The following is a 25,870-nucleotide window of genomic DNA, read 5'->3' on the forward strand; positions in this document are numbered from 1 at the left end:
ATTAGGAAAATCCTGAATCCATTTTGCAAACCATCTGTCTTCTAGTTATGACAGTGTTCTTATCTTCCAGACTGCTTGGAACGCTACAGCTGGGGAGAGGCAATAATATTTGAATGTTCTCAGGTGTTTCAAATCATAATCTTCTTATGACATTGCAAATGTTTCTAAACATTTTTTGTATCTGATATGACAAAAGGAAGCACAAAGTGTAATTTGACTTGCAAAAATATCAAACTCTGAAAAACAGCAAGAGAAAGCTTTTTAGAAGAAAAATTTTGCAAACAGGAAGTTTACAGGAATGAGCAAAGTCCAAGAAGTAAGAGTCATATCCTAGCGCTGATCTTACAAGTACCCTACAAACTTTATTTATTTGGAAATTACTAAAAGGCTTTGCCCTAGCTTTCCTGCTAGTCTGAGTAAAGCAAAGACAAATTGATGTGGTCAGGGGCCACAAACTAAGCATCAAAAGTCCAAGACCTCAGTTGTCTAAGATAAAAACATTTCAGATTAAACAGGAATTATAGCCTGTTAAAGCTCACTACCCCAAAGATAAGTCATAAGAGACCAGTTCAGGCTTTCAACAGATAAAATCACTGTTTTTCTCTCAGAGGTAAAACACCAAAAGCTGAGCTTCCGTTTTCTTGTATAGATTAGGAACATATAATAGGAGTTTGCATAATGATCCTCTGTGTCCTTTTCTGTTAACTAAAACCAAAAATATTAACCCTATGTGAAACACGAACAATTTTAGATGGCAGTAAGGATGAGTCAACCTGAACAAAATATTATTAGCCAAACTTTGCAAATTTAGGATGAATGAAATGAGCCATAGAATGGAAGGGATGGGTCAGTTTAGAGGGTCCCCAAATCTGTCCCTCTCTTTGAACTGGAGATATGTCAGATCACAAACACTGGTAAAAAGCTCACATTTGATGAGCTGATGCCAGAGACTGACAAACTAAAAAAGAACAAAAAAGGAAGAGGCAGCAGTTTCGCTGTATTTCTCATGATGTGTTATTTACAAGGTGGAAAAGGAAGATCCTGAAATAGGAGTTGACAACTAGACAGTAAGGCTACTAAGAAGAAGCTATTCTAGAAAATTAGGATCAAGGACAACTGGACAATCCTAGCTGAAGGTGTAGTTCCAGAGATTTAGAGAAACAAGAACCAAGCAACAAGCAAAGGTAATATGTACTGCCTTATGTGAAAAGTGCAGGGATAGCTCTAAGGAATGCTGAGAAACAAATAAAGTGAGAAGAAAAATTTAATGAAAAGTAAAGGCACAAAGAGGATTGATTTTTCTCCATAGACAACATATTATATGATCAACATCTAAATACCATAAATATCCTGTTAATTTTATGGAAGTTATCACCTCTCATACCTTGAGGATGTTAAAAGTATAGAAGAACAAAATTTAGCCTGGACACTGCTAGCAAATAAGTGAAAGCCTTTGCTCAAGCAGGTTAATTTCAGTACTTTTATAGGAGATCTTGAGCTCTAATTCAATTTTGAATGTGAAATTACTCTGTAGCATAAAGTACCCCTCTGAACTCCATTCTTTTTAACCTCAATTAATGAAAGCAATTTACTTGCAAAATGTTTTGTGACTACATAATAGAAATGTTATGTTCTATGGTGAGACGTTCACTAAAAATATATTTCACTATGTTACATATTTCTGACTTAGAGGAATAAGGTACATGGACCAAGAGAAAGAAGATGAGCAGATAAAAAACTGTTTAAATCATATCTGTCCAAAGGTCTGCACTACATATTTCATCCAAAAATGTTCTTGTTTTATGCTACCTTTTGAGTATTCTTACAGAAATATACCAGGGCTGGCCTCAGAGTAGTGTGTTACTTGGGAATGCAGTGACTGAATCAGGTGAAATAACCTACATAGTAAACACCATTTGAGGAAGATTTCTGAAAGTACATGAGCACAGAACGGTTAGAACCAAAGTAGCTTCTGTATAAGCAATAGAAGAAAGAACTGTGTGTGTTTCTTCTTTTGGATGACTGATCCCAGCAGTGTTGTTTCCTGGCCTTGACTATTTATGAGCTAAACACAAAAATAATGTTACAGATTAAGCTGACACCTTTCGGGCACTTGTTTGTACTTGTTTGGGCTCCTCGGTTACTTACACATTTACTTGGATAAATTCAAAGATGAGGTTTAGTTCCTGGAATTTCATATAAATTTATTTAATCTCAGACTCAATTCTGCTCACTCTATGTACTTCATAACTACAGAGACAATCTTCGAAAATGTGACAGAACCCATATTGGCAAAGATTCCTACACCCAATTATGTTACATCAAATAAAATCCTGTGGATTTTAATACATTTTTCTAGATTTTCTAAGATCTAAATTGTGTATAATGCCTAATTTAATCAACTTTCTTTACAAATCATAAGGACTGAGGACAAGCTTTCACACTGACACATAGACAGGGAATCAGGCAGCGCATCAAAGACAGGTTTCAATTAACTAAAAGGAGTAAGACTTGTTTTGTAGGAGTGGTTTGTAAAACTATCTAGATGATTTAAAATCAAAACATTTTAACCAGAATTTGCAAACACAGCTAAGAAAGTGAACTGTCAAACTCCATTTAACAGGTTAGGAATAATGAGCCAGACCCCAGAAGTGGCTCGCTCACATGTTTGGATGCTAAATATTATGAAGCCCAAAAGTCAAGCACCAGCTGTGGACTCAAAAAACAGAGCCAGAATATGTAATACACGAAAACAGATGGAGCTGCAGCCAGCCAACAGGAAACATTGCCAAGGAAAATGGTCTGAAATTCTCCCTCTCTTCTGGACATAACACCTCTCCAAAGAAGAAGCACACCATGGGCAAGATCCCTTCCTGAAAGCAGGAATGTACGTGCACATGCCCTGTCAATCAGGCCACAGATTCTGGCCATGTTTTGTCAAGAAAGAAGTCACCTCCCACTGTTTAAAGAGTAGCCTCACAGTCACAGAACACAGCTTAGGTATTGGCTCTTACTGATCTTGATGGCTGCCAAACAAAATACTCTGTTTATTTATCTAACCTGGGTTGGGGTAATGCACTCTTTCAAATTAGATAATATTGCCTACCAATGTATTTTCTGCTTGGATAAATTAATGAGGGAAACATGGCTGCAGATGAGAGGATATGCAAAAAAACATTGAACAACTCAATAAGTCTCTTGTTTTGGAAGAGCTAGAGGGCTGCAGCAGTGGCAAGGTCCTAAAATCCACCATCTCCTCCTCAAGTATTCCTACCTGAAGCAAGTCAGACAGTAAATTAGTCCTGGAAATTATCCACTGTCAGCCACATATTAGTTGTCAGCAGCTGAGAGAGCTGTTAGCTGTACCTGTTAGCAAATACCACTGAATACAATCTAAAATAATTGGGTTTACCTCAGTGGCTAAGGCACAGACTGAGAGTAGTTTTAACTTATTTGAGTCTCAACAGCTCTTACACTTCTCCAACTCAATCACTTCTGAATTGCTGACCATATTACCAATTTAAATCCCTGTGGCAGTCTGTCTGAAACACCCAGATTTGGGCCTCAAGCCTCCAATTAAATAATTATTCAAGTCTATCCTTGATTCCAGGATAAAATATTTTCAAGACAAGTTTGAGGTCTTTTGATGAACCAGCACTTGGGTATTGAGGTTATCAATGTGCATTTCCTGGAGATATGCCTACAGCAGTACTAAAATGAACTATAGATTGTAATTTCAGATTTTAAAACAGCAAGGAAGCTTTTTGCTTCGGATACTCTGTGGACTTTATCTTTAACTGAATTTATAAAAAGAAGTGGTCAGCAAGTCCAAGTCACATGAGAAACTTGGCTGAGAAGTCCAAAGGCTGAAGTACAAATTCTTCCTTCATGTTTCCTTTGTCATACTTCGTCTTTTCCAGTTGTCAGTAGTGAAGCTTTATTGAAAATGTAATTTCTAGGGCAGTTTTCCATTATTTTTTCCCCCACATATTCCAAAGTGAGAATGCTCTAGGGATAACGCGAGCATCTGAACAACTACTTCATTCCTGTCAGACTTTTTTTTAACAGTAAGAGAGAAGTTTGCAAGTTCTCTTACATTCAGTCATTTATTGTGTGTCTGCAATGTCTGTAGCAGTGCAGGAAAGTGTATGGGAGCAGACAGTTTACCTTATGGCAAATTCCAAGGAAGTATTTAAAGTTCAAAAGAAATTCCAGCATTCAAAGTGGGAGGTTTAAGGAAAAAAAAGTCCCAGGTCTCTCAGTGAAAAGTTTAATTATGGACAAGATGACACACACAGAGTAAAGCACACAAAGGCAAAAACATCTCTGTGGAAGCACATTCCAATAAAATCTTAAAAGATTACTTTAATAATAAACCATGCATTCCTGAGCAAGCCATCGCAAGATTAGCTACCAGATTGCTTTGCTGCAAGCAGATTTTTCACAAACTGCTATTGATACCATTTTCAAGGCATTTGTGAAAGCTGATGTCTTCCAAAGGTCTCTGCACTTCAATGGGGTTTTTCGTGCTGCTACCACAGTTTCCACCCAGACTGGAATCCTGGTGATCCTAATGACAGGCTGTGGTTTGGGTAGAGTTAACATCCAGAAAGTTATAGAAAAACTCACTGAGGTGAAGGGTTCCAGCTGCAACTTCAAGATAATTTTAGACCTGCTGAAAAATGGCTTGTGTTTGGGAAGTGCTGAGGGTGATACTGCTCTGTACAAAAAGCAGTTAACTTACACAAAAAAATCCTCATGTGGCGGCTGAGCCTATGCCAGCAGCAGTAAAATTGGACACCAAAAAATATAAGAAAAAAATCATAATCTTGGGAAACAGCACTCCCTCTCTACTCCAGCCTTTAAATGGTCACTCCTAAAGTCATATCAGCCATTGTGCATTTGATATTTGATTTTGGTTTTGCTGTAGAGAAATAGAAATAATTTTACTTTTCATAAAGCATAAAACTTGTCCTCATGTAGTGCAGTATAGATGAAATAACTGAATTCCTGTGGGGATTTCTGCCTGGATTCCTCCTGCATTCAGATGGAAAGGCAATCCTATTACATATGTTTAATGCAACAGTTCTGAATTTTAGCATTTAGCACAACAATGTGGGACATCAGGGGAGATATTCTTAGCCAATCTACAAAAAAAGAAAAAAAAAATCTGCATTCCTTCATTTTTTATTTTCCAAGAAAACCATAATTTCTCAAGTTAGTTATTAACCACTTTTCAGTTTTAAAAAATGTTTTCCTGTGAGGCTGTTAGTGATGTTCCAAGTGCTGGTGCATATTGAAGGACGTCTTGCCATTTCTATACTAGATGTAATTTCATTGCACCTCAATAGGGCTCTTAAACTGCTCACTTCTGGAAAATGAAAAGCATTTTCCTTTATTCCAAATTCTATAACAAATAGTATAAATCATATCTGTAATCATTAGTGTGACTAGTTAAGGTATTTTGGTGAAATGTGCCTAGAGTTTGTTTGGGCAAAACACAGATGATAATCCTGCTTATGGCAGTTCCAGGCTCTGGCCTGTTTCATAGAAGTTGCTTTGTTACTGCACCATGTTTAAAGTAGGTACAATGTCAACCTTCATGTCAGACAGCCTGTGTGAGTCTCATAAAGGACACTGAGCTAAGTACTATTCTTTAAAATACATACTGCCCCAGGACTATGAAGCTCCAGTCCTGCTGGTGGGTGTTTAGCACAAGTTGTTCAAAACAATGTACAGGGCAGTGCCAGCCGTACAAAACCAACATTGTTAAACATGAATATAACTGTCTCCCAAGGAATTCCGATCTAATCCTGCAAATACCGACGTGTGTGTAGCCAGCAACCTGCTAATTGTAGCAAAAGCCTCCCTACTTCTGCGGCATGCACTTCCTTCTGTGAACACTAGGCTAGAGTATAAAAAAACGTTTCTCGTGTCCTTTTTGGTTAAAATTAGCACTTCTCAGATGAAAGGCTGATACAGGCAAGTGAGACGCAACTATCAGTTCGTAGTCACCTCAGGCACAGGGAGGAATAGCGCGCTATAGCTATTCATGAAAAATAAGAATCCCGTGCCCTATCTAGACAAGATACATTGTATCATTTAGTAGCTTTGGATGAGGATATTTGCCAAATGCATCCACCAGTTTTGGGCCTTGAACTTCCCGGCAGTAAAATAAGTTTGTGTTAAATATTTCCATCTTTTAGACACCTCGAAATATCTATCAAATGTATTTAACCAGTAGGGGAGAAAGAAAAAAAAGTACTGCTCTCTTTCTTTTTTTAGTTGGGTATTGGTGCAGACTCAAATGCACAATTTTGAACAGAAATTTTAAAAAGATAAATTTAAGCTAGGTTAATAGCCTTGAAAAGAAAAAAAAAATATAATAAAAAAAAAAAGATTCTGCTACAAGGACAAAAATATCATTTTTTTTATCCGAGGTCCTTTCATACAGCTGTAATACCCGGGGGGGGGGGGGGGAGGGGGGGAGGGTAACCTGATAACCTGATAGCTGTTTGAATAAAGATGAGTGGGAAGGGAAGGACAAAGGTCATGTCTCGATGTGACCCAGAAACTGAATTGCACTGACCCGATATTTCAGTTCGGCAGGTCACAGATTTGGGGAGATCGAGAATATAGAGGGCAGAACATTCTGAGGGTGCCACTCGATTCCGTGCCCCCGTAGGGTCCCACCTGCCTCCCCCCACGTCCCTCCCCGCGTGTCCCTCGTGGAACTCCGTCCCCACCGTCAGAGGCTGTCCGGCCCTCAGCTCCCTCCCGCCCCCGCAGCGGCGGATGGAGCGGCGGCTTGGAAGGGGTTAAACTTGTGAGCACCGACACGTTGAGGGGGAGTAGCCAAGACCAAGCAGCAAAAACATCACGGCGCATTCCTGGGTAGTCGTCAGCTGCCAGCATCTGATTAAAACCATATCGCTCGCTGTGAGTGGCTAACTAATCTGAAGGCGAGAGTGCAACCGAATATTTAACCGGGGCCCCGGTCCCAGCCAGGCTACCGGCTGCGGTCATCGGATCATGCACGGAGCGGCACAGATCTAGCCTGTAAGGAGCTTTGCGAGCTGGGATCGGCTCTCGCACAGCCGGAGAGGCGGTGATGCGGGGGCGAAGGAGCTGTCACCGGGGGAAGGAGCTTTTTTTTGCGACGACGCGACAGTGGGTGCCTGCGGCGAGGCGCGGGGTACCCCTGTGAGGCTGGAGCTGGCACGGATGGGGCGCCGGAGGGGTCGTGTGTGCCCGGCCGGGCCGGGGCTCGGCTCCGCGCCGCCCGCCGCTCCCGCAGCCGCGGGCGAGAGGAGCCGCGGGGGCCGCGAAGAGCCGGGAGGCGGCGGCGCTGGCATGGCCCTGTCCCGCGGGGCTCTACCCGGGCTGCGGGGAGCGTGTCCCGGCTGGGGTAGAAGCCTCCCGCATCCTGGTCCTGGCTCCTGCGGGGCGGGCGGCGGGGGAAGCATGGGAGTAAAGCAATATAAACGCGCGTATTCGGTTTTGTGTGTGGAGAGGACAGGGTTGAAATCATTAAATAGATTAACTGCATAAATTCTAAATTTCCTATTTCCTATAACTCATTAGTTATAATAAATAACTAATATGAAAGCATCTCTCTAATAGCAAAGATAATGAGAACACAGGTTAGGATGCTGTGAAACAGGAGTAGGGTTTTGTTCTGTTTTTGGATGAAGTGTCCTTGCTGTTTTTGATGGGGCATTCCTCTGTCTGCCAGTGAATTTCTGCATGCTACTTCAGTCTAGAGTGAACCAGGACAGCTGTAGATGTTGACAATTTTCTGGAATTAGTCTTCTGCTGTGGCAGAGAAACTGACTTCTCAGGTGATGATATATAAAATCTAATGTCCATTATGTGGTGATACTTAGTGTTGGGATGGTGCCAGTGCAGTGAGCCATAAGACAAATGCAGGTGTTGCCAACACAGACAAATCTCCTCAGGTGGACTTCTCTGTAAAGAGGTTTTACTCAAAAATGTTGAGACTGGTTACTCAAGTGTTTTCTACAAATAACTGCTAAGGCTGATGATTTTATTATTTTGAGAGTTGGGAATTTTTAAATTATCTCCTAATTAAGCTGGTTTGCCTTAAAAGGGAACATTTTTTCCTCCAGAAGGCTTTTGTAACTTTCATAAACAAGGCTGCCCAAAAGTAGCCAAATCTGAGAGCATGAAGACACACTGTATGCTAAAGAATGGCCATAGGTATGCTCTAGGAAGGCAACATCTCTGTAAATAGACAAAATTGAAGATGCAGATTCAATTGGATAAAATTAATTATGAAGATATGTGTTCTAGTTTGCTGTGAAGACTTGACAGGCAACGTTAAACTGAAAGGATGTCATTGTGTCTGATAGTGACCTCCTAGGCAATTATAATGCTAGCAGGTCTTTGTGTCACCTTTCTGGAGGTGAGGCTGGAGACACGAATTGTAATCCAAATAAAATCTTGCCAGATGAGCACTCTCTAAGGGGGTCACCCACAACATCTGTTCAAAGAATCACTGCAGTTGAATCCAGCACAGTGTTTCTTGAGGCACCATCACCTCTTCAAAATTCCCTGGGTAGTGTGAGGATGTGGTCACATCTGAAGCAGAAATTTTTATTAATAGTAAGTTTGTTTTGGAAGAAGGACAGCCAAATGGTAGCAAAGGTAAGGATGATGAGAGTGCTAAATCAATGTCAGGTGGGTCATCAGAACAGAGGCTTAACTAGCAAACACCATGATTTGGTGCATAGGAAAGCTCAGTATAAAATGGTGTGAATTTTTGTGAAGGTAAAGGTGATTGTCTAATCTGCTATATGCCTTCTACAATGCTGCCAAGTATCTCTTCACAATCTATTTTCTGATTGAGAAGAGCATTACTTGTTAAACTGCCTGCAGACTGCAGACTAGTAGCTGCTGTGGATGTACTTCTTGCTCAAGGCCTCTATTTCTCAAGCAGATAGGAGAAGAAACACTCTAAGCAGGTGATTATAATGTATGGAAAGGGTAGATCTTTGTGGGAAAGCAAGTAAATGCACTTAATGTCAAGGAAGGATGAATCCAGTGTGGATGCTCAAAAATCAAAGTAAAAAAGCCATAGCTTGAGATATGATGTAAAAGTGCACCAATATACTATAGTTGTTGGGTATTGTTGCCAAATATGCTGATTTTTCTCTCTTATTGATGCTCTCCTTTCCTAGTAAACCTTGCACTTTAAGGAAATTTATGTGACCAACTGGTTTAACCCTGGGAATGCTTGTGGAATTTATTCGGCAAGGATAGCAATATATGACCACTACAGAAACATGAATTTGTACAAAGCAATAAATTCCACATCTAGAGAAAGCCAGCTTGATCTGGAAACAGGGCTGATGTAAATTCTGCTTGCTGGCTAGATTCTCTCAAAAGAAATGTTGAAGAAGCATGAAGGTAACATGCATAAAAAAACATAAAAACCTGCAAGGATTTTGGAGAAAAACTTCAGATCTTGCATGCAGACAAATGCAGACAAATGGATTGTTAGTAGAATCAAGATGATACCACTGGGATCAGGGATTGCCAAGAGGTCTTCATGAGCTTCTGCTATGAAACACAAGCAGGGATAAGCCACTACTCACTACCTCAGCATGGACTCCACAGAAGTACAACTTGGGGTTGTGTTAAAGAGATCAAATCAAATAAGGTGTCTGAGGATTGTAACTGAGAAGAAAAACTGGCATTAGAAACCTGATTCTGAGGCTGTGCTTGGGTTCAAGGGTCTCAGGGTTATAAAGAAGCTGGATGAAGCACAGTGTCAGGTCTAGTCAATAAACAAGAGGTACCAGTTTCAACGGGATTATCTTGTTTATTATACAAGCTGGGCAGTTGAGTACTGAACTAAGCATCTTCTCCCATCCAGGTCTTCTCAGCCCTGGCTGATGGAGACATAGACCATTCTAGCCTTCCCTCATCTGAAAGACTATTCCTTCCATATGCTCTGGAGTGCTTGAGGATGAAGTGTCTCAGCTGAAATGCCCTGTAGATCTTTGCCCCTAATTTTCTGTGTGATTTTAAAATTAATTTTAAAAGTTATTAATATAGCTTCATAGCTGGTGCATGTCCCCTTAAATCTAAAAGCTCAGACATTACAGGGCCAATTAAGGACAGATTATTGGCCTTGGAGCTGAATTTCCTGCTGTTCTGTCAGTTCATGTTGCATCCTTAAGCAATAAGGTGAGGATTTTCTCTTCAGCAGAAAAGGTAGGTCTAAGAGACAGGATAAGGGACCTTCACCTTGACAATCAGGAGGTTTCATGACAATGTCAGCTAGGAAGCTATGCCTCTAGCAAAGTCTATTAAAATCCTAATGCTGATGTGCCACACACCTAATAATTTTAGCCCCATGGCTAAAATGCCTATGGACAAAACTTTCTTCTTAGGAGGGGACAAAAGAAGTTGGGAGCACTAAGGATGTCATTTTAACATTGCAACCTGTTTTTCTACCTTACAGATCTCTTCTGTGCCCTGCCAGAATATGGTCATTTGTGCTTTGAGGCAAGGGACAAAGGTCACTGTATGAGTAAGGACTAGTTTTCTAGTAGCTTGAATCACAGATCTGTCTGCAAACAGCAGCTACCCTAGTTGATGGAAGGTAAACTCTAGAACTGATACTTCTCCTTGTATGCTTCTGAGGGATGGGGGCATCCCTATAATATGCGGTCAAGACTGACACAGAGAAAATCAGAAAGACCCTGGTCAAGATTGCTTTATTGTCTGGATTTATGAATAGTAGTGTAAACTTCCTCTAATATGTGTTATTATAATTTCTGTTAGGGAAACCTACTGTAGAACAGTCATCTATGAAACTCTATTAGCTGTTCAGTAGAACACCTACTGTAAGAACTGTAGTGGAACTCTAAAATTCCTGGTTAATCCTTTCTTACTTCTGGTACAGATCTTTCTGTATCACCTTTTTAGATTTGAGTCTTGTGTAGTTATTCATTGCCTTTCTTGCTGCATATACAAGGGAGGGCTGGGGGCCTTGGTAATAACTAATCTTGAAGGCAAGGGCAACCCTTATATTATGCAATATGCTTCATAAGAATTAACAAGACTGGAACTGCTGTAGAAGAACCTACAACAAGTAGGCTCTGCAAGCAGAATTTTCGTCAGTCTTCTCAGAATACATAATGAACATAATTTGCATCTCTTACAAGAAGCAGTATGGAGTGACTCCTGTGGCAGTAACTGCTACAACAATTTGTGTATTGAGAGGCACAGTATGTGGGGGGTAGGTGGAGTGCTCTTCAATTACTGCTGAGATGAATGTTTAATGATAGGCTTTTGGCTGCTCATGGGATAATCAGGCTGGGTAAGCAAACTGCAGTACTCAACAACGTAGCCAGGATTACATGGGTTTAGGCTGTGTGAATGCAAGAATAGTACAGGAAAATCCTATTTCTCATACAGATAAATTTGTGAACCAGTAGAGGACACACTTAAGAGTAAGCTGTGCAAAACATATGCATTTTCTCTCAGTATAGCTTGCATATACCCAAACTGCAAAGAAGGATAACTGTGCCAGCAGCAGACAGTTAACTGTATGCAGCTGACATAACCTATGATAACAGCTTCAATATGTGTCAAGTTCCTGCTCTGAGAAGGAGGGGTGAAAAGCATGGTTATTGGCAAGATTCCTTCACTATACTAACAAGCAAGAAGATCAGAAACAGGCATTCTAGGCAGGAGGGCTTTAGGAGTACAGTTGGAAATGAAGTGTTTGATTTGTTGTTCAGTTCAAACTTGGTTGCATCTGAGTAAACACTAGCTGCCTTGAATAACAGCTGCTTTGCTTTCATGTTGTTTGGTATATTCAGTGAGTCTCAACAAGGAATATCAGTAAAAGGTTGAGCTGTAGGTACTGCAGCCATATTGCTTGACATTCCTCATCCCATGGGCAGGTGATGCTTTCCTTAGAAATAACTACAGCAGACAGCTGAGCTCTGGCTCAGGTGCTGCTAATTTGTGAGGCTTCAGAACTGGAAACTGGAGAGAGGTATAGAGGAGTGCTACCTTGGCAGGTTGCAAAATATGCTGTCTTTCTTGAAGGCTGATAGGAAGAAAATTCTTGTGGATAATTTAAATATATAATCTAAGTAGTCTCTGTTTCCAAAGTAATAGCTCTCTATCAAGAAAGGTATCCCAGTATACCCTTTCAATTTCTTTCTAAGGGAAGAGTTTGGAGTTCAGATGTTGGTATTGCTGGAACTAAAAGTGAAGGATTTATTAATTCAATAAATTAATGATTAGGTCACCATAGCTAATGAACAGAGATGGGAAAGGCTGCTATCAAGCCTTGTTGCAGCATGCTCTCTTATTCCTGGAACAACTAATAATTTAAAGTGGACTAGCTAGATATCTGGGCACTACTTTTGGATACTGAAGTTCCTGGCTGAAAAATAGCTCTATCAAATACTATGAAAGTGCTAGTTTCCTTCATCTTGCGATCAAGTCTTCAGAGAACCAGATAGCAGGAGCTCATTAAATGCTTGTCACTCATAAATTGGTACTGTTCCATGTGTTCATCAGGTACAGCTTATTTAAAGGGGTCATTACTTCTCTTGAGCCCCCTGCTTTAATCTTACTGCAAAACATATATTTATTTCCATGACAAGCAGAAGAAAAATCCAAAATAGAGCCACTGCTGTAGCTGGGTTGACAAGTAACTAATTATCTTATCAGGAATCATGTGTTTGAAAGCATAGTAGAATGATTAAAAAGTACCAATCCAATTACATCACTTGAAGAGTGTGACCTGTTCAGTCTCAGCTGCTAACTTAGTGATATTCTCTTGGCTGTGATTCAAATGTGTATGAAACACTTTCAGGAACTTGAATTTCTGTGTTCTTGCTAAAAACCAAGAGGTTCAGAGGAGACTGATGTGATGAGAACAGACTGTTCTGTTCAGCTGATGAAATAGCAGCTGGTAAGTTGGCTGAACGTGAGCTCTCTGTGTGGTTTTACAGGTGTGATCCTGCACCAGCAATGGTACATGCCAACATCTGTAGCTGACATGGCTAATTAGTGCACTAAGATCTTTATCTACTTTGTAGCTGGTACTGGGGAAGGAAGCAGCATGAGAGAGGTATTCCCTGATGTGTCTAATACTGCACTTCTATCCTACTAAGCAGATAAAGGTCACCCATCCCTGTTTTTCATTACTGGTTGTATACGATGAAGACAGCTAGACTATGTCCCACATCCTGCAATATGTTAAGTGCTGTTGCAGTTTATTCCAAACTGGAATTGGTGTTGATAGAGGAAGTCCTTGGCATAAGTCTGCCTTTAATACCTCAACAAAGTACCAATCCATCTCTTGAGTAAGAAGACAAAACCTCAAACAGGGCTTGAAAAGCGAGTTGCACGTTAGAAGTTCCCTAAAGTAAAATCCTGTTGTTCTAGAAATACTTTGTCCAAAAGGTAAGCACGTGGTTTAACTAAAATCACAATATCAAGCACATGATCTCTTGAACACAAATCACATTTCTACCAATCTACAGCCTAAGCAGCATAGTTCAACAGGATTTTTGAACTGAGCGATGAGTGCATTGCTAATCTAGGCCTTACTGAATTGTGGGAATGACAGCTGCACTTGCCAGGCACTGTAGTTTAGTATCCTTTTCATCTCTCTCTCTTACAAGACAAACCATGGGACCTTTGGCTATACTCTGCAGTATAAAAGTAGGTATTCAGTCATCTTTCTGACAAATAATACTGCTCTTGCATTCCAGACATGGCTAAAACTGGAGGTGAATAGTTCCCAAGCTGTCTATGAACTTTCTTCTACCACTTGTCTTCAAGCAGGTATTAGTCATGTATAAGGTGAACACATCAGATATAACCTACCTGTAGGTAAGACAATTACTTCTCATGGATATTAGTCGCTGGATATACCAGTTCATAACAGACTGGTTGGTTGTTTTAATAGAGAAAACAAAGTAATGTCAATGCTTGCATTAGAACAAGCATCTGGAATGTTCCATCTAAATCACTGTAATCTCCTGTGTCATGTTACAGAAGGTTTATTCAACTTGAACTCTTTAGACACTGACAGATACCAGAGCAGTGGGTGTTCTAGCAATGAAAGAAAACTTTTAAGATTATATTTTGACTCCTCGGCATGAGTGATCCTGTTTAAAAAGCAAAAGTCTGATTAGTACTTTTATGTTTTTGATTTATTAATGCATGCCTAGGACTTCTCAAGGCTACTACCATTGAAGCAGGAACTAAGCAGAAAATGTGATAATCAGATGGGGAGTTGTTAGATGTAAATATCAGTCAGCCCTACAGGGGCTCACACAAATGCACTACTATACTTCTGGTGTAAGCAGAAGGCTGCCAGTCAAGATAATTTACTGCTAACAGACTATCTGGCTTTAGAACTTTGACTCTTGCTAATCACTGCATGAATTGCTTTTTAGCCTTTAGTCTATTTTCTTAGCTTGAGAACTAAAATCTTGAATTCACTAGCAAAGCCTTCTAACCAGAAGAACCTGACTAACCCTTCAAGAATGGTGGGGGAGGAAACAACCTGCCCAGAAGCATGTTCAGCAGTTGAACTATTGCTGTGCTTCCTGTTACTAGTTCATCCTAAGTATATTTCACTTAGCAGTAAAAGCTTCTCTTGTCCTCTCCCGGCCTTACAGATTCTAATTCAAGGTTAATATTTACATGCAACAGCTCTGTAAGCTGAGTCATGTACTTGTAGAGACAAAGAAGGTGCACAGGCTATGAAGAGGACAAAGAATTGGGCTGCTGACCAGATGTTTAGTTTATCTGCCTTTGACTTTTTGGTTGTCTCTAACCTTTTCTCAGATAACCTCTCAACTTTGAGATTATCTTTGCCTTCTGAGGGGGGAAAAGCCTGTCTGTTGGTGAGGATTCTGTTCAGTCCTTAATTCTATGACAAACTACAGCCATAATGAAGATTCTCAATTCACTTGTGCACAGGACAAAAACATTGTCATTACAGGTATCTACCATGTCACCACCCCTTTGTCAAATAAAAGATATCTGTAAAAGCATCTCTAAGGGAAACTAAATGCTGCTTAACAAAATTGTTCGGCACGCTCTTCCAAGTCTTGCTAAAAACAGGTATTTCAGGGATGACTTGTCATTACTGACAGCCCTCCCTGCAGAGAGTTCAGAGGAGACACCAACAGCACAGTATACCAGAAATTATAAGACTGACTTTCCTAAGGTAACTGTGTAGAAATGAAGTACAAGTCCTGAATGGAGGGTAGTCTGACTTGAGATAGTAGGTAGCAGGTCATAAATCAAGGACTGTATGTTGAGGACCTGACATGGTATTTCTCTGAGAAGTCATCAGTATCTATCTGCTCTTCAAAGGATAGTACCTGAAGGAAAGGAGGAAGATACTGCTAGTGGTCTCTTTACAAGCCCTGTCCGGAGTAAATTGAAAAGTGGGTGAGAAAAATGTGTATGATATGTATATAGTGATACAGGCAGAGTTTGGTGCCCTTCTAAGGTGGCAGCATCTGTAAATATGTACTCTTTGGATTTTTGAAATAGTGCACTTAGCACATAAATGAGGATGGGCCATAAAACTGATCAGTGAGAAATTCAGGTGTGGTGATACCAGTGGACTCATCTACATGGACAAGATTCAAACTTTAAGTGCTGACATAGTTGCTAGGATAATGATCTTGTTCTGTACTATGCCAGCATACCTGAAGGCTCAGCTGTCCAGTACTGTGAAAGGAAGCCCCCAAGAAACAAATGGAAGATTTTAACTTTAGTTAAGTTACTTGCATGTTAAGCACACCAGCACTTTCCACTAAGATAACACAAACTTAAGTGTGATGAAGACCTTGCCGAGCTTTAGCTTGAGTGTAAAGCCAAGAAACCATATTTACTTGTGGTTGAAGCACTTTTATAGTGAGCAGGATAGATTACGGCTAGCTCAAACTACATGTTTCCCCCCAGGAAAATTTTAAGGTGAAGACAGAGATGATTTAGTGCTTAACATTGTGGCTTAACTCAGGTATCAAGAAGTAGTTATTTAAAATATGAACACATATTAAGGTTGCCTTTGTCTATCATTGGGTTCTTCGTTTCACTAATTCTGTTGTTTCTGAGGTGATTTTCAGACACCAAGTTCTCCAAAGGTATGATAAATGACCATCACATACTGCAAAATCCCACCAGGGGATGTGAGTTTTGTCAGATCTCAGATATGATAATAGGTCATGTAAAGTAGACTGATGGCCCTCTCTAACCTAAAATTGCATTGTTAACACTAAAAATTAGCTTTTCCATAGTAGGACAGGGTTTGCAAAGGTTCACCACACTTGTGTGCATCCCTGTCTGTCTTCCTCCACTGTGGGTTTTTTTGCTGTCTGGTTCTATAAAAATTAGTCATCTGACTTCCATACAATGGAGGCACATGGCAATGATGACCAGAGGTGCCTTGAATGCAAAGATGGCAGCTGAACATACAGACATAGACCATTTAACAGTTGTCAAAGTGAGGTCTTGCTTGTGCATATTTGCTCCTTCCTAAGTTATTCCTTTTTTATTGCCTCTTAATTTTACTTCAACATTTACTTGTGTGATACAAGTTGTATTACACAGCTAGGTGTAGCTCTACTAGTTAGAGGAAGAAGGATCACTGACAGGCAGGATTCAGTGCCTTGAGATTCTTAATTCTTCTTTCCAGAATGGAGCTAGGCAGAATGTCCTAAAGTTATAATTCAGATTCTTGAGAGCATGTCTTATTTCCCTCTTCCAGGCCTTTTCCTTCTATTCTCTCAACAGCAATCTTCCATATAGGAGTGGGTGTTTAACTAATGATCCAACCTTAACTCTCTTTCCTTCATTATTTCTGAAGGACTTGATAAATCTAGGGAGGGGTTCCTTATGCTTATGTCTAAAAGCTATCTCCACCCAAAATTATACTATCAGGCAAAGTAGCTTAACTACTCTGAAAGAAGAATTCAGTTGACTTCATTTTATCTGATTAAAATGTGGATTTCAATAGGCACAATCTATTTTAGCACCGTTGCAAGTACTCTGCAAAATACCTGTAGGCTTAATAGTTGTCCCCTTGACCCCTTGTCAGAATGGACACACAAGCCACTCTTTCAGTGATAACATTTCTTAAATAACCATGGCTTGCTAAACAAACTCTTCCTCTGACATCTATTTCTACTCAGAACCACTTGAATCTTTCACAGCAACACCTTTGTTCCCTTGCATCAAATGTTCCCTAACTGTGGCCAGATAAGTTGCTTACAGAGAAGAGCAGGTATAGCTGACAGTTCTTTCCCATTTGTGCACCCTTATCTTTGTTGATTTACTTGACCAATGCTAAATGCAGTTCACAAACCATCTGGTAAGAAGCTAGGTCTAATTTTGCTTGGATTAGCTGGTTTCCTAAAGGCCTTCTTCCTGGTTAAATGGAAATGGAGGCTTTCAGGGTGAAATTCTCTAAGATCTAGGAATCTGTTCTTCCTGGGTTAAGAGTCAGTTACAAGTTTTTATCCATTACTCAGTTAGTGCAGGCTGCCTGAGTCAGTCTAGTTAGCAGTAATCTGGGGGAGAAAGGGAAGGCAGCAGTGAGAGCAAAACCCTGAAAATACATTTCAAGTAATGGGTAAAGCATCAGCTATTGCTACAGCAAATGAGGAATTGACTAATGAGAATAACAAACTTCTAATGCAATGCTTCAGTACTTGGATCTACATACAAATCGTGTCTCAAATGCTAGATAAAAAGGATGGCTTGGTCTGTAGCAGCTTGCCTGGATGTAGGGTGAATTAGAAAAGAGCCCAATTATTTAATCACTTAAACAATTTCTTGACTTTGTTTGTTATCCTGAAATTTGAGGGCTTAACTGCAGCCATTGCAATATCCCAGACAGAAGATTGATAGAATGGTAGCATATGTGATATCCAACTCTCTCTGGCTTGGTTTAGATCTTCATAACTCCATAAAGCTGCTCTGAGTACCTGTGTTTGGTAAGAGTGAATGCTTCAGCCATGTTGGAATGAAACACGGTGACTGTAAATTATTTTTTTAATTTGTGTCTCAGAGGCAAAAGGGTCACATGGCATAGAGGTAAGTACTAAAAGTCTATACTTTCTTGTCAGTTTGCAGGGTTTTTGAAAATCTAAAGGTTAATTGACTACTGTTAAGACAAGCTTGTGGGGGTTTTGGCTTGAGGTTCTGTTGTGTTTTTACTGGAGCAGTCTGCCTGCGGCCTGAGAAAATTATTTGGTTTTACCTGTTGGGTGGTATAATCTCTGACTTTTTCTGGTTATAAAAACATGAACAATGTCTACAGGCATCTTTTGGGTGTTTTGGTGTCATCCTCATAGGTGCTTGGAACAGATCCTAGCAAATGTTTCTTGCGTTCTCTCCTACACTACTTTAGAGATGGAGCTGGCAGTGCTGAACAAGAATAGACCAAAATACCTGAGGTTCTATAAATAGCCTTAAAAGGTAAAAAAAGCTAAAGATTGACAGATTAAAACATGTTGGTGCAAGTACAGCCCATTGATGTAGATCAGTGTGCCCTACTGCTTAGGTATAATTGAGGTGAGGGTTCATCACCGCCTGGCCGTGACTTCATGCTCTGTGCACTCTGACTCTGAGTCAGATTTGCCATATGATCACTCCTTACACTTCCAGGCTTTGTCAGGCATCAGTGTTCAGTGAAACTCAGGGGGACTAACAGATCTAACAAGAGTATTTCTTCGTCAAGGTAAAATAATATTTATGTCTTCTAACTGTTATTTGGATTTTTAAGTCTACAGTGAACATAACTGGCCAGAGTCCCATCATGTCTACTGAAGCTGAAACTACTGCTACCAACAGCCAGACTGAACAACAGGCTCCACCAAAGGCACAATCTTCAAAGAAGGAAAAAAAGAAAGGTAAGAAATGCTTACTACATGAACACCTCCTCTATTCTGTGTCCTTAATCTTTTGCATTTGCCTATGCTAATACCACCCTCCTAGTATTGCTGAAATAACTGAGTTTACCACCTGACCAGAAGAGTAAATATGCTAGAATAATAAACTTAACCAGAAGGTAGGCTTTCTGTTTTAAAAGCTCTTTTATAGCCTTAACAGTGGAACAGAGAGTTTTAGAACTTAAGTCAGTTGTTGCTGAGCCTGACAAGTAAGCAAGAGCCCACAGAAGAGAGATCCTCCTGAGAAGGTAACCAGACCCTGGACCATCATTGTAGCTGTTAGTCTGAACTTTAACCTGACTCCTCCCCACCCTCTAGAAAGAAGGTTTGTGCTGAATACAAATTCTAGTCCAGGAAAGCTAGAAAATTCATTCCATGAGAATTATTGTATATCAGATAATAGATTTTTTGAGAGATTAGATCATGTAAATATAATTATCTCATATAAAAATACATACCTAGGTACATACTTGAGCAATGTTGAGCATGCAGAGAAGAAAGCAAGCAGTTTCTAGTAGCAGGAACAGCAGAAACAACAAATTAGCTAAAATCCCAAATGCTTAGAAGAATAGAATTAGAATCATTGTAGAAATTATGGTGCTGATATCAGGATCTAATATGGGAACTGGGAGATTATTTGTGCACAGCAAGAAGAGATCTGCCTACATCAGAACACAAGGATAACACCTAGAGGCCTTACTGAACACCCTGTATGGCCATGGGAAGTACCATTTTTGCATGGTGCTTTTTCTTAGCAGATATATCTACTTGACTGTTGCTTATCCACATTTTAGTCTTTTATGTGGTGAACAATTGTTCTGAAGCCCCCAGACATTAAGCATTGGGCTCCATTCTTTGAACTGAGGCCACATTCTGCAAGAGTATTGTGACCTTAAAGGAGTACCTGTCTTGCAGTGCACACAAATTTAGTCAGCAGTACTCAAGAGACAGTTTTAACATGTACTTGGTATATGCTTATATGGTGTATATTTTTTTAAAGATCACAAATCTCAACATAGCTGTTTCTGGTCATAAAAAAACAAAACCAAAAACAACCAACCAAAAAACACATAAACAAACAAACAAAAAAACCCCACAATGTACCCAAATGTAAAAATAACCTCAAAAAACAAACAGACCCACTAAACCTTTTCTCTGTCTCCAGGGCCAGAAAAAACAGATGAATCTCTCTTGGCTAGATTCAAAGGTGATGGTGTAAAATACAAAGCTAAACTGATTGGCATAGATGATGTTCCCGAGGCAAGAGGAGACAAAATGAGTCAGGATTCAATGATGAAGCTGAAGGTAAGGGCTTGATCTGTCACGTAAGGAACAATCTCGGGTTAGCCTTCAAAAAGCAGATCAAACAGTCACTTGGCAAAACTTCAAATACAGCTTGGTAATGTAGTTACTAACAGCACCATCTAGATGGATGTTGCTTTCTGTTGATAACCTCTGGCTCAAAAGACATTTCTCTGAAAGTCTGGGAACATTCCTTTCAACCTGTAGGCATCCAGTATGAATGATGGCAGTATGAATTTCATCACAAATTATGAGCTTGTGTTTTGGAGGGGAAGGGGGAATTGCTGTGAAATTTAACACTGACCTCAAAGCAGAAGTTGGCATCCTGTGTCAATGGTGTCACTGAGAGATACATACAAATTAAAAGATAAATTAGTCCCTGCAGCAACAAAGACCATTACTTCTGTAGTTCAGAACACTCACATACCTTCAATCAGACTGGAAAAGCAGGTAACGATGCTGCTACTGCAGCAATTTGGTGGGCTAAAATTTACAGAGGAAACCATCTAGATCTGTGGTATCACTTTAAACCTAATCAGTCATATGTTACAAAGAACAAGTTAAAGCTCAATCCAGCAGAAGTCTCATCAATACTTTGGCGTTCATTCTCTTTAGGGAATGGCAGCGGCAGCCCGTTCCCAGGGTCAACACAAACAGAAGATCTGGGTAAACATCTCCCTCTCTGGTATCAAGATAATAGATGAAAAAACTGGGGTAAGATAAAACTTACGTTCTTAATGTGATTCTTAAAGCTAGTGAGGCACCTGGAAGTAAGACCAATATGAACTAGATTCTTACTTGGTCACTACACCTCACTTCCACATATAAAAATTGGCTTGTGAAATGTTTATAATGCTGAAGACTCCTGTCAGAAAGACAGCTGCATCCTATTGTGATTAATCAAAGGCTGATAAATCTGAGATTTAGACTGAAGATTTTTAACAGTCTCAGTCATTCTAACTACAGAGAACAGCAGCTATTATATTTCCAGAAATTTAAACCAATGTTTTTTTTTTTTCCCCAATTCCAGGTCATAGAGCATGAGCATCCAGTAAACAAAATCTCCTTTATTGCTCGGGATGTAACAGACAATCGTGCCTTTGGCTATGTATGTGGAGGAGAAGGCCAGCACCAGTTTTTTGCCATAAAAACAGCCCAACAGGTATGAATCAGATGCTTTCTTCCACGTGCTATGGATAGTGCTGTTGTGTAAACATTTAACATGTGATAAGGGTCTAGTGTTTTGCTGGTAATCCTACAAAATTCCTTTGGGGAATACCAGCATGCATGGATAGATTTTATTGAAAGACAATAGGAATTGACTGTCACCACTGGCTTCTGTCTTGTGCAGTTTCTTTGCAGTCCAGAATAAAATCACTCAAGTAGTCTTGGTTACTATGTTTAACAATGTTTAACTTGTCTATGAAAGTCATTAGTGAGATGAACAGAGCCATTAGCACAGGCTTCCCACTGTGAAAGTACGAATTCTTAAGTAAAATAGCCAGAGCTTCATTCTGAATTAATAGAAATATAGAACGACATTAGTCTAGTTCACATTATGCTTTGCCTTGTGCAGCAGAGAAATCACTTACTCAATTGCAACAATGATTCTGAGGCCTGTAAATGACAGGTCTGGTCCTCCTAGGACCTTCTAACCCTAACTTGTTGGGAGGGATTCTGATCCTTCTGTGGTAAGCTCCTCACAGGCAGAAATCCTGTGTGCAAGGTTAGTCTCTCTGAGGGGAATCTCAATACTGGATTCTGGAAAAAGCTACTTAAAAATACCACTAAGAATTATGCAGTTTCATAAACAACCTGAAGTTAGGTATTTTTTATTTATCACCTTGTCTTTGTAATGATTTTATAATAGTCACCATAATGACTTGATGAACCTAGACTTCAAAGCTAGAAATTTTTTACTCATTTGTGCCTGCCCTCCTGGAGAAACTGTTGGCAGCTTTGGACCCACTACAGGTCCTGCACTCGGGAGCTCCTTGTTGGAGCATATTACTACTTCAGTAACACCTATAAGGCCTTCTTTTAAATCTTTTTTATTAGTTTGTCAGCATTCTGACCAATAATTGTATTGATTTGAGTAGAATTGTAGGTTAAGCACAAAAGCCTTTGGTATGTACTCTGGCGTCTACTCCTTCATTTCACCACGGGGTGCTGCTTGCCAGCCTCTAAGCTCAGCCAGGCCTTAGACAGCTCTTGACTTTCTGCTGGGTGCTTTTGTCATAAATTTGTCTAGCTCAGAAGTAAAGACTTCTGCAGCTGTACTCCTTGTTAAAGCTGATGATTCTTGCAATGGCTCTTCCCACTGCTGCATGTCTAAACCCCTTGATTAGGAGAGGATGGTGCTCAGGTGTAAGCAGCGAGATCTGTACAAAGGATGCTCTGCTTGTGCCAATGGTAGTGGCTGAAGATGGGGACATGGGCAAGATGCTGTATGCCTGACACAAATGTTTCAAAGCAGTGTAGCTGAGCTCACCATCGTCTCAACAGCAACATTCTTGTTAATGGATCTGCAGGGCATGCTGTGCCTTTATAATTCACATTAAACTGTCATCATGTCACAGATTCCATTTAAAGCGGGTCTTTGCTTTACACATTTGAGGTGATGATAATCTTACCTTATGCTTGCTTTGCTCATTTGCTATTTGTATACTGTTTAAAATAAAAGTAGTATTATATATAGAAGCTTTCTCCACATTCAGTGCTACAGTCAGTAGCAAATAGATAAATGCAAAATGTTCTTCCTCTTAGGAGAATACCAGAAGGCTTGGATAAATTTTTTTGCACTTCTAGGACTTGCCATGCACTTAAGAAGTATTGCTACCAGCTTTTTAGCAAAAAACATAGCAGGTTAGCACAAATTCATGTACAGCCACTTTTGTAGAGTTAACAACAGTTCTACACTGGTTGTATTCCATTCCCCTTGGATTCTGCATAAGCAAAATCTTGTATGAAGACTAAACAGCTCTTTAAAATCTTGCTTTTCTTGTTATCTCAACCTAAGTCTTGCACCATTTAGGGAAGTTTGACTTGTTGCACAGATTGCAGCAGTAGAAGTCCAGGTAAAAGTAGTACATGGCCTAAAATCTACATTCTTTTCCAGGCCGAGCCTCTGGTTTCTGATCTTAAGGACCTCTTCCAACTAATTTATAATATGAAGAAGAAGGAAGAAGAAGAAAAGAAAAAGGTGAGTAAAAATATAGAAACTGCATGACCCTGCATAAAGCTTGTTTCAATTTTGGATGACTTTTGGGCTCTTTTAAGACTTGATACTAAGCTCTGCCTAAATCCAGAAACACTGGAAGCTGTTGGTTGGCAGTTGTGCCAGCTGTCTGACTGCTTAGGTCTGGTAAGCTCCTCAAAAGTGAGAGACTTTTGATATTCTACATGATGTTTAGATATTAAAAGTAGTCTTTTTTTTCATTAGAGTGAAGAAGTAAGTAAGACTGAGGTAGGTCACTTCCACTCAGCCTCTCTTGATTAGGTGTGCTGCTGCACCACATCTAACTTTAACTTTTTTTATGCTGCCAGAATTATGAAGGCAATGTCAGATGCCCAATTACATCTAAATGGAAGTGAAAGGGGTCTGTGGAACTAATACTGAGTAGTAATCTCTCTCATGCTTCCCTTCCCCGTCATTTGCTTTTTAAAGCCCACAAGTTCCTTGCTTAAGGCAAATTTTGAAATTCCAATTATTTCTGACACTGTTATCCATCTATTACAGAATGATGGTGAAGAACTGCCTGCTGATCAAGCTGACAAAATTAAACCAGTAGGTTTAAATTTGAAAACTTTTTATTGATGCCATTAAAGAGTTCATAACTGACTGTCCCCATATTGTGTAGGAAGTGCAGTCTTTCTAGATAGTGCTTATAGTGTTTACTGCAGATTTTTCAGTAAATTTGCATGATTCTTGATTATTTTTCTTGTGAGAGCTGTAACAGATATCAATTCTTTCAATATTTCTGGTTTCAAGGGAGTTGACCAGATGGACTTGTTTGGGGATATGTCAACACCCCCTGATATGAACAGTCCCACAGTAAGTAAAGTCTAGCTTACTTGCCTTGGCTTTTTATTTAAAAGCAAATTTAGTCATAGTAATAAATACTGGTTTTACTGAGACATCTGTCTAGCAATCATCACTGTACTGGTGGGGTAGGGCCATAGAAGTGGCCGAGAAGGCCACTTAACCACTAGATGTCATTCTAGTACTTAATTCTACTAACATCATTCCAGTAGCTCTAGCTCAACTTAGCCTAATTGCACAAAAGAGTGCATAAACCTTATCATAGCTCAGTGACCCCAAAAATCCTATCACTTTAAATCTGGCACTATAAGCCACCATCAGCTCGATGCAGTTGGTGCTGTCAACCCAGCCAGTGACCAAGCCTTACCCTTCTCCTGCATGTTTGGTGGAGAACTAGCATGCTACCTTCCACTAGCAAATAGCTCTTCAGTGTTATTCTGAAGCTGAGACTGCAACTTGAAGTCATACTAAGGCAGTGTGATTTCACAATTTGTCAAAACTAAGGACTAGAACTCAAGCAGGGGTCTTTGACTCAAGTGAAAGCCTAGGTGTAATTAGTTCCTACTCACTCTACAGTCACTAGGTTGAAGAACAAGCATCTAATACTTGTCTATGGGATGTGAAAACAGATGATTCAGTATTAGATTTCAGACACCAGATATCTGTAATTTGACTACAGACAGCAGTGCTTGCTTGTGTGATTTTGAATATTTACTGGTATAATGTTTTGGATACCAGGATCTCTTCTTTTGTAGCTATTTTACTTGATCTTTTTCACTGTGCAGCAAAATCTATGTAAAACTAACTTCATTTTTCTCTCTGAAAAAATAGGAAGCTAAAGAGATTCTGTTAGTGGATTTTAATTCTGAAATTGAGACCAAACAAACCTTTGCAAAAGAGGATCTCTTCTTGAATGGCATCACAGCCTCTCTTCCACAACCAAATGCACAGACACCCTTCTTGCCTGAGAGTTCTTTCTCTACCAATCTCAGCTTCTTTCCTACACCTAATCCAGACCCTTTCAGTGATGATCCTTTCACACAGCCAGCCCAATCTGCACCATCTTCATTTGATTCTCTAAAATCTGATCAGAAGAAAAGTCCAAGTACCTTGACATCAGGGAGTAATGGTGGTCCAAATGGTGATATTGACTACTTTGATAAACAGTTTGACCAGATTTCTAATAGAACTGGCAAACGAGAAGCATTAACATGCCAGTGGCCACTTGAGAGTAAGTCACCTGCAGCAAAAATTTCCAATGTGATACCAGAGAGAGAAAGGAATGGCTTTCCTGAAGCCCCAGCAAACCTGTTTCTGGAAGGTGCTTCCAAAGGGACATCTCTGCAGAATGGAGTAAAACTGGATTCTGAAAACAATATCCAACTCATGCCACAAGAGCCTATAACAATTAGCCCACCACCACAGAGTACCAAGCCAGGAAGAGGAAGGAGATCCATCAAGGTGAACAGTGTTCAAGTAATTTATGGTGATATGCATGATTTTATTTGGAGAAGCTGGGTGAAGGAAGCATTTCTTTCTTATTGCTGTATAG

The 25,870-nt window shown here is 39.9% G+C and overlaps 1 protein-coding gene and 2 long non-coding RNA genes across 6 annotated transcripts in view; 1 reads left to right on the forward strand and 2 right to left on the reverse strand.

The window, feature by feature from the left end:
- LOC128822551 (uncharacterized) lies at nt 1–20,224 on the reverse strand. 2 transcript variants are annotated; one of them, XR_008441486.1, is made up of 3 exons: nt 20,123–20,224; nt 19,433–19,485; nt 1–89 (listed from the first exon to the last, which is right to left on the reverse strand). It is a non-coding gene; the product is annotated as an uncharacterized LOC128822551 (long non-coding RNA). The 2 variants fall into 2 exon arrangements; XR_008441485.1 differs by having other exon boundaries at nt 20,114–20,224.
- Nucleotides 6,907–25,870, forward strand: part of DAB2 (DAB adaptor protein 2) — a 24,820-nt gene continuing 5,856 nt past the window's right edge. For both annotated transcript variants that reach the window (XM_054004287.1, XM_054004288.1), the window contains exons 1-9: nt 6,907–7,059; nt 18,809–18,935; nt 20,140–20,279; nt 20,892–20,990; nt 21,307–21,438; nt 23,395–23,478; nt 24,016–24,063; nt 24,268–24,330; nt 25,150–25,779. In XM_054004287.1, coding sequence (XP_053860262.1) covers nt 18,842–18,935; nt 20,140–20,279; nt 20,892–20,990; nt 21,307–21,438; nt 23,395–23,478; nt 24,016–24,063; nt 24,268–24,330; nt 25,150–25,779 — 1,290 coding nt within the window. In that variant the 5' untranslated portion in view covers nt 6,907–7,059; nt 18,809–18,841. The remainder of the gene's footprint in view (nt 7,060–18,808; nt 18,936–20,139; nt 20,280–20,891; nt 20,991–21,306; nt 21,439–23,394; nt 23,479–24,015; nt 24,064–24,267; nt 24,331–25,149; nt 25,780–25,870) is intronic.
- Nucleotides 20,396–25,870, reverse strand: part of LOC128822550 (uncharacterized) — a 10,083-nt gene continuing 4,608 nt past the window's right edge. For both annotated transcript variants that reach the window (XR_008441484.1, XR_008441483.1), the window contains 2 exons: nt 20,581–20,618; nt 20,396–20,477 (listed from right to left, as the gene is read on the reverse strand). This is a non-coding gene — a long non-coding RNA (uncharacterized LOC128822550). The remainder of the gene's footprint in view (nt 20,478–20,580; nt 20,619–25,870) is intronic.

This window comes from Vidua macroura, chromosome Z (assembly GCF_024509145.1).
Source record: "Vidua macroura isolate BioBank_ID:100142 chromosome Z, ASM2450914v1, whole genome shotgun sequence".
Classification (NCBI taxonomy): Eukaryota; Metazoa; Chordata; class Aves; order Passeriformes; family Viduidae; genus Vidua; species Vidua macroura.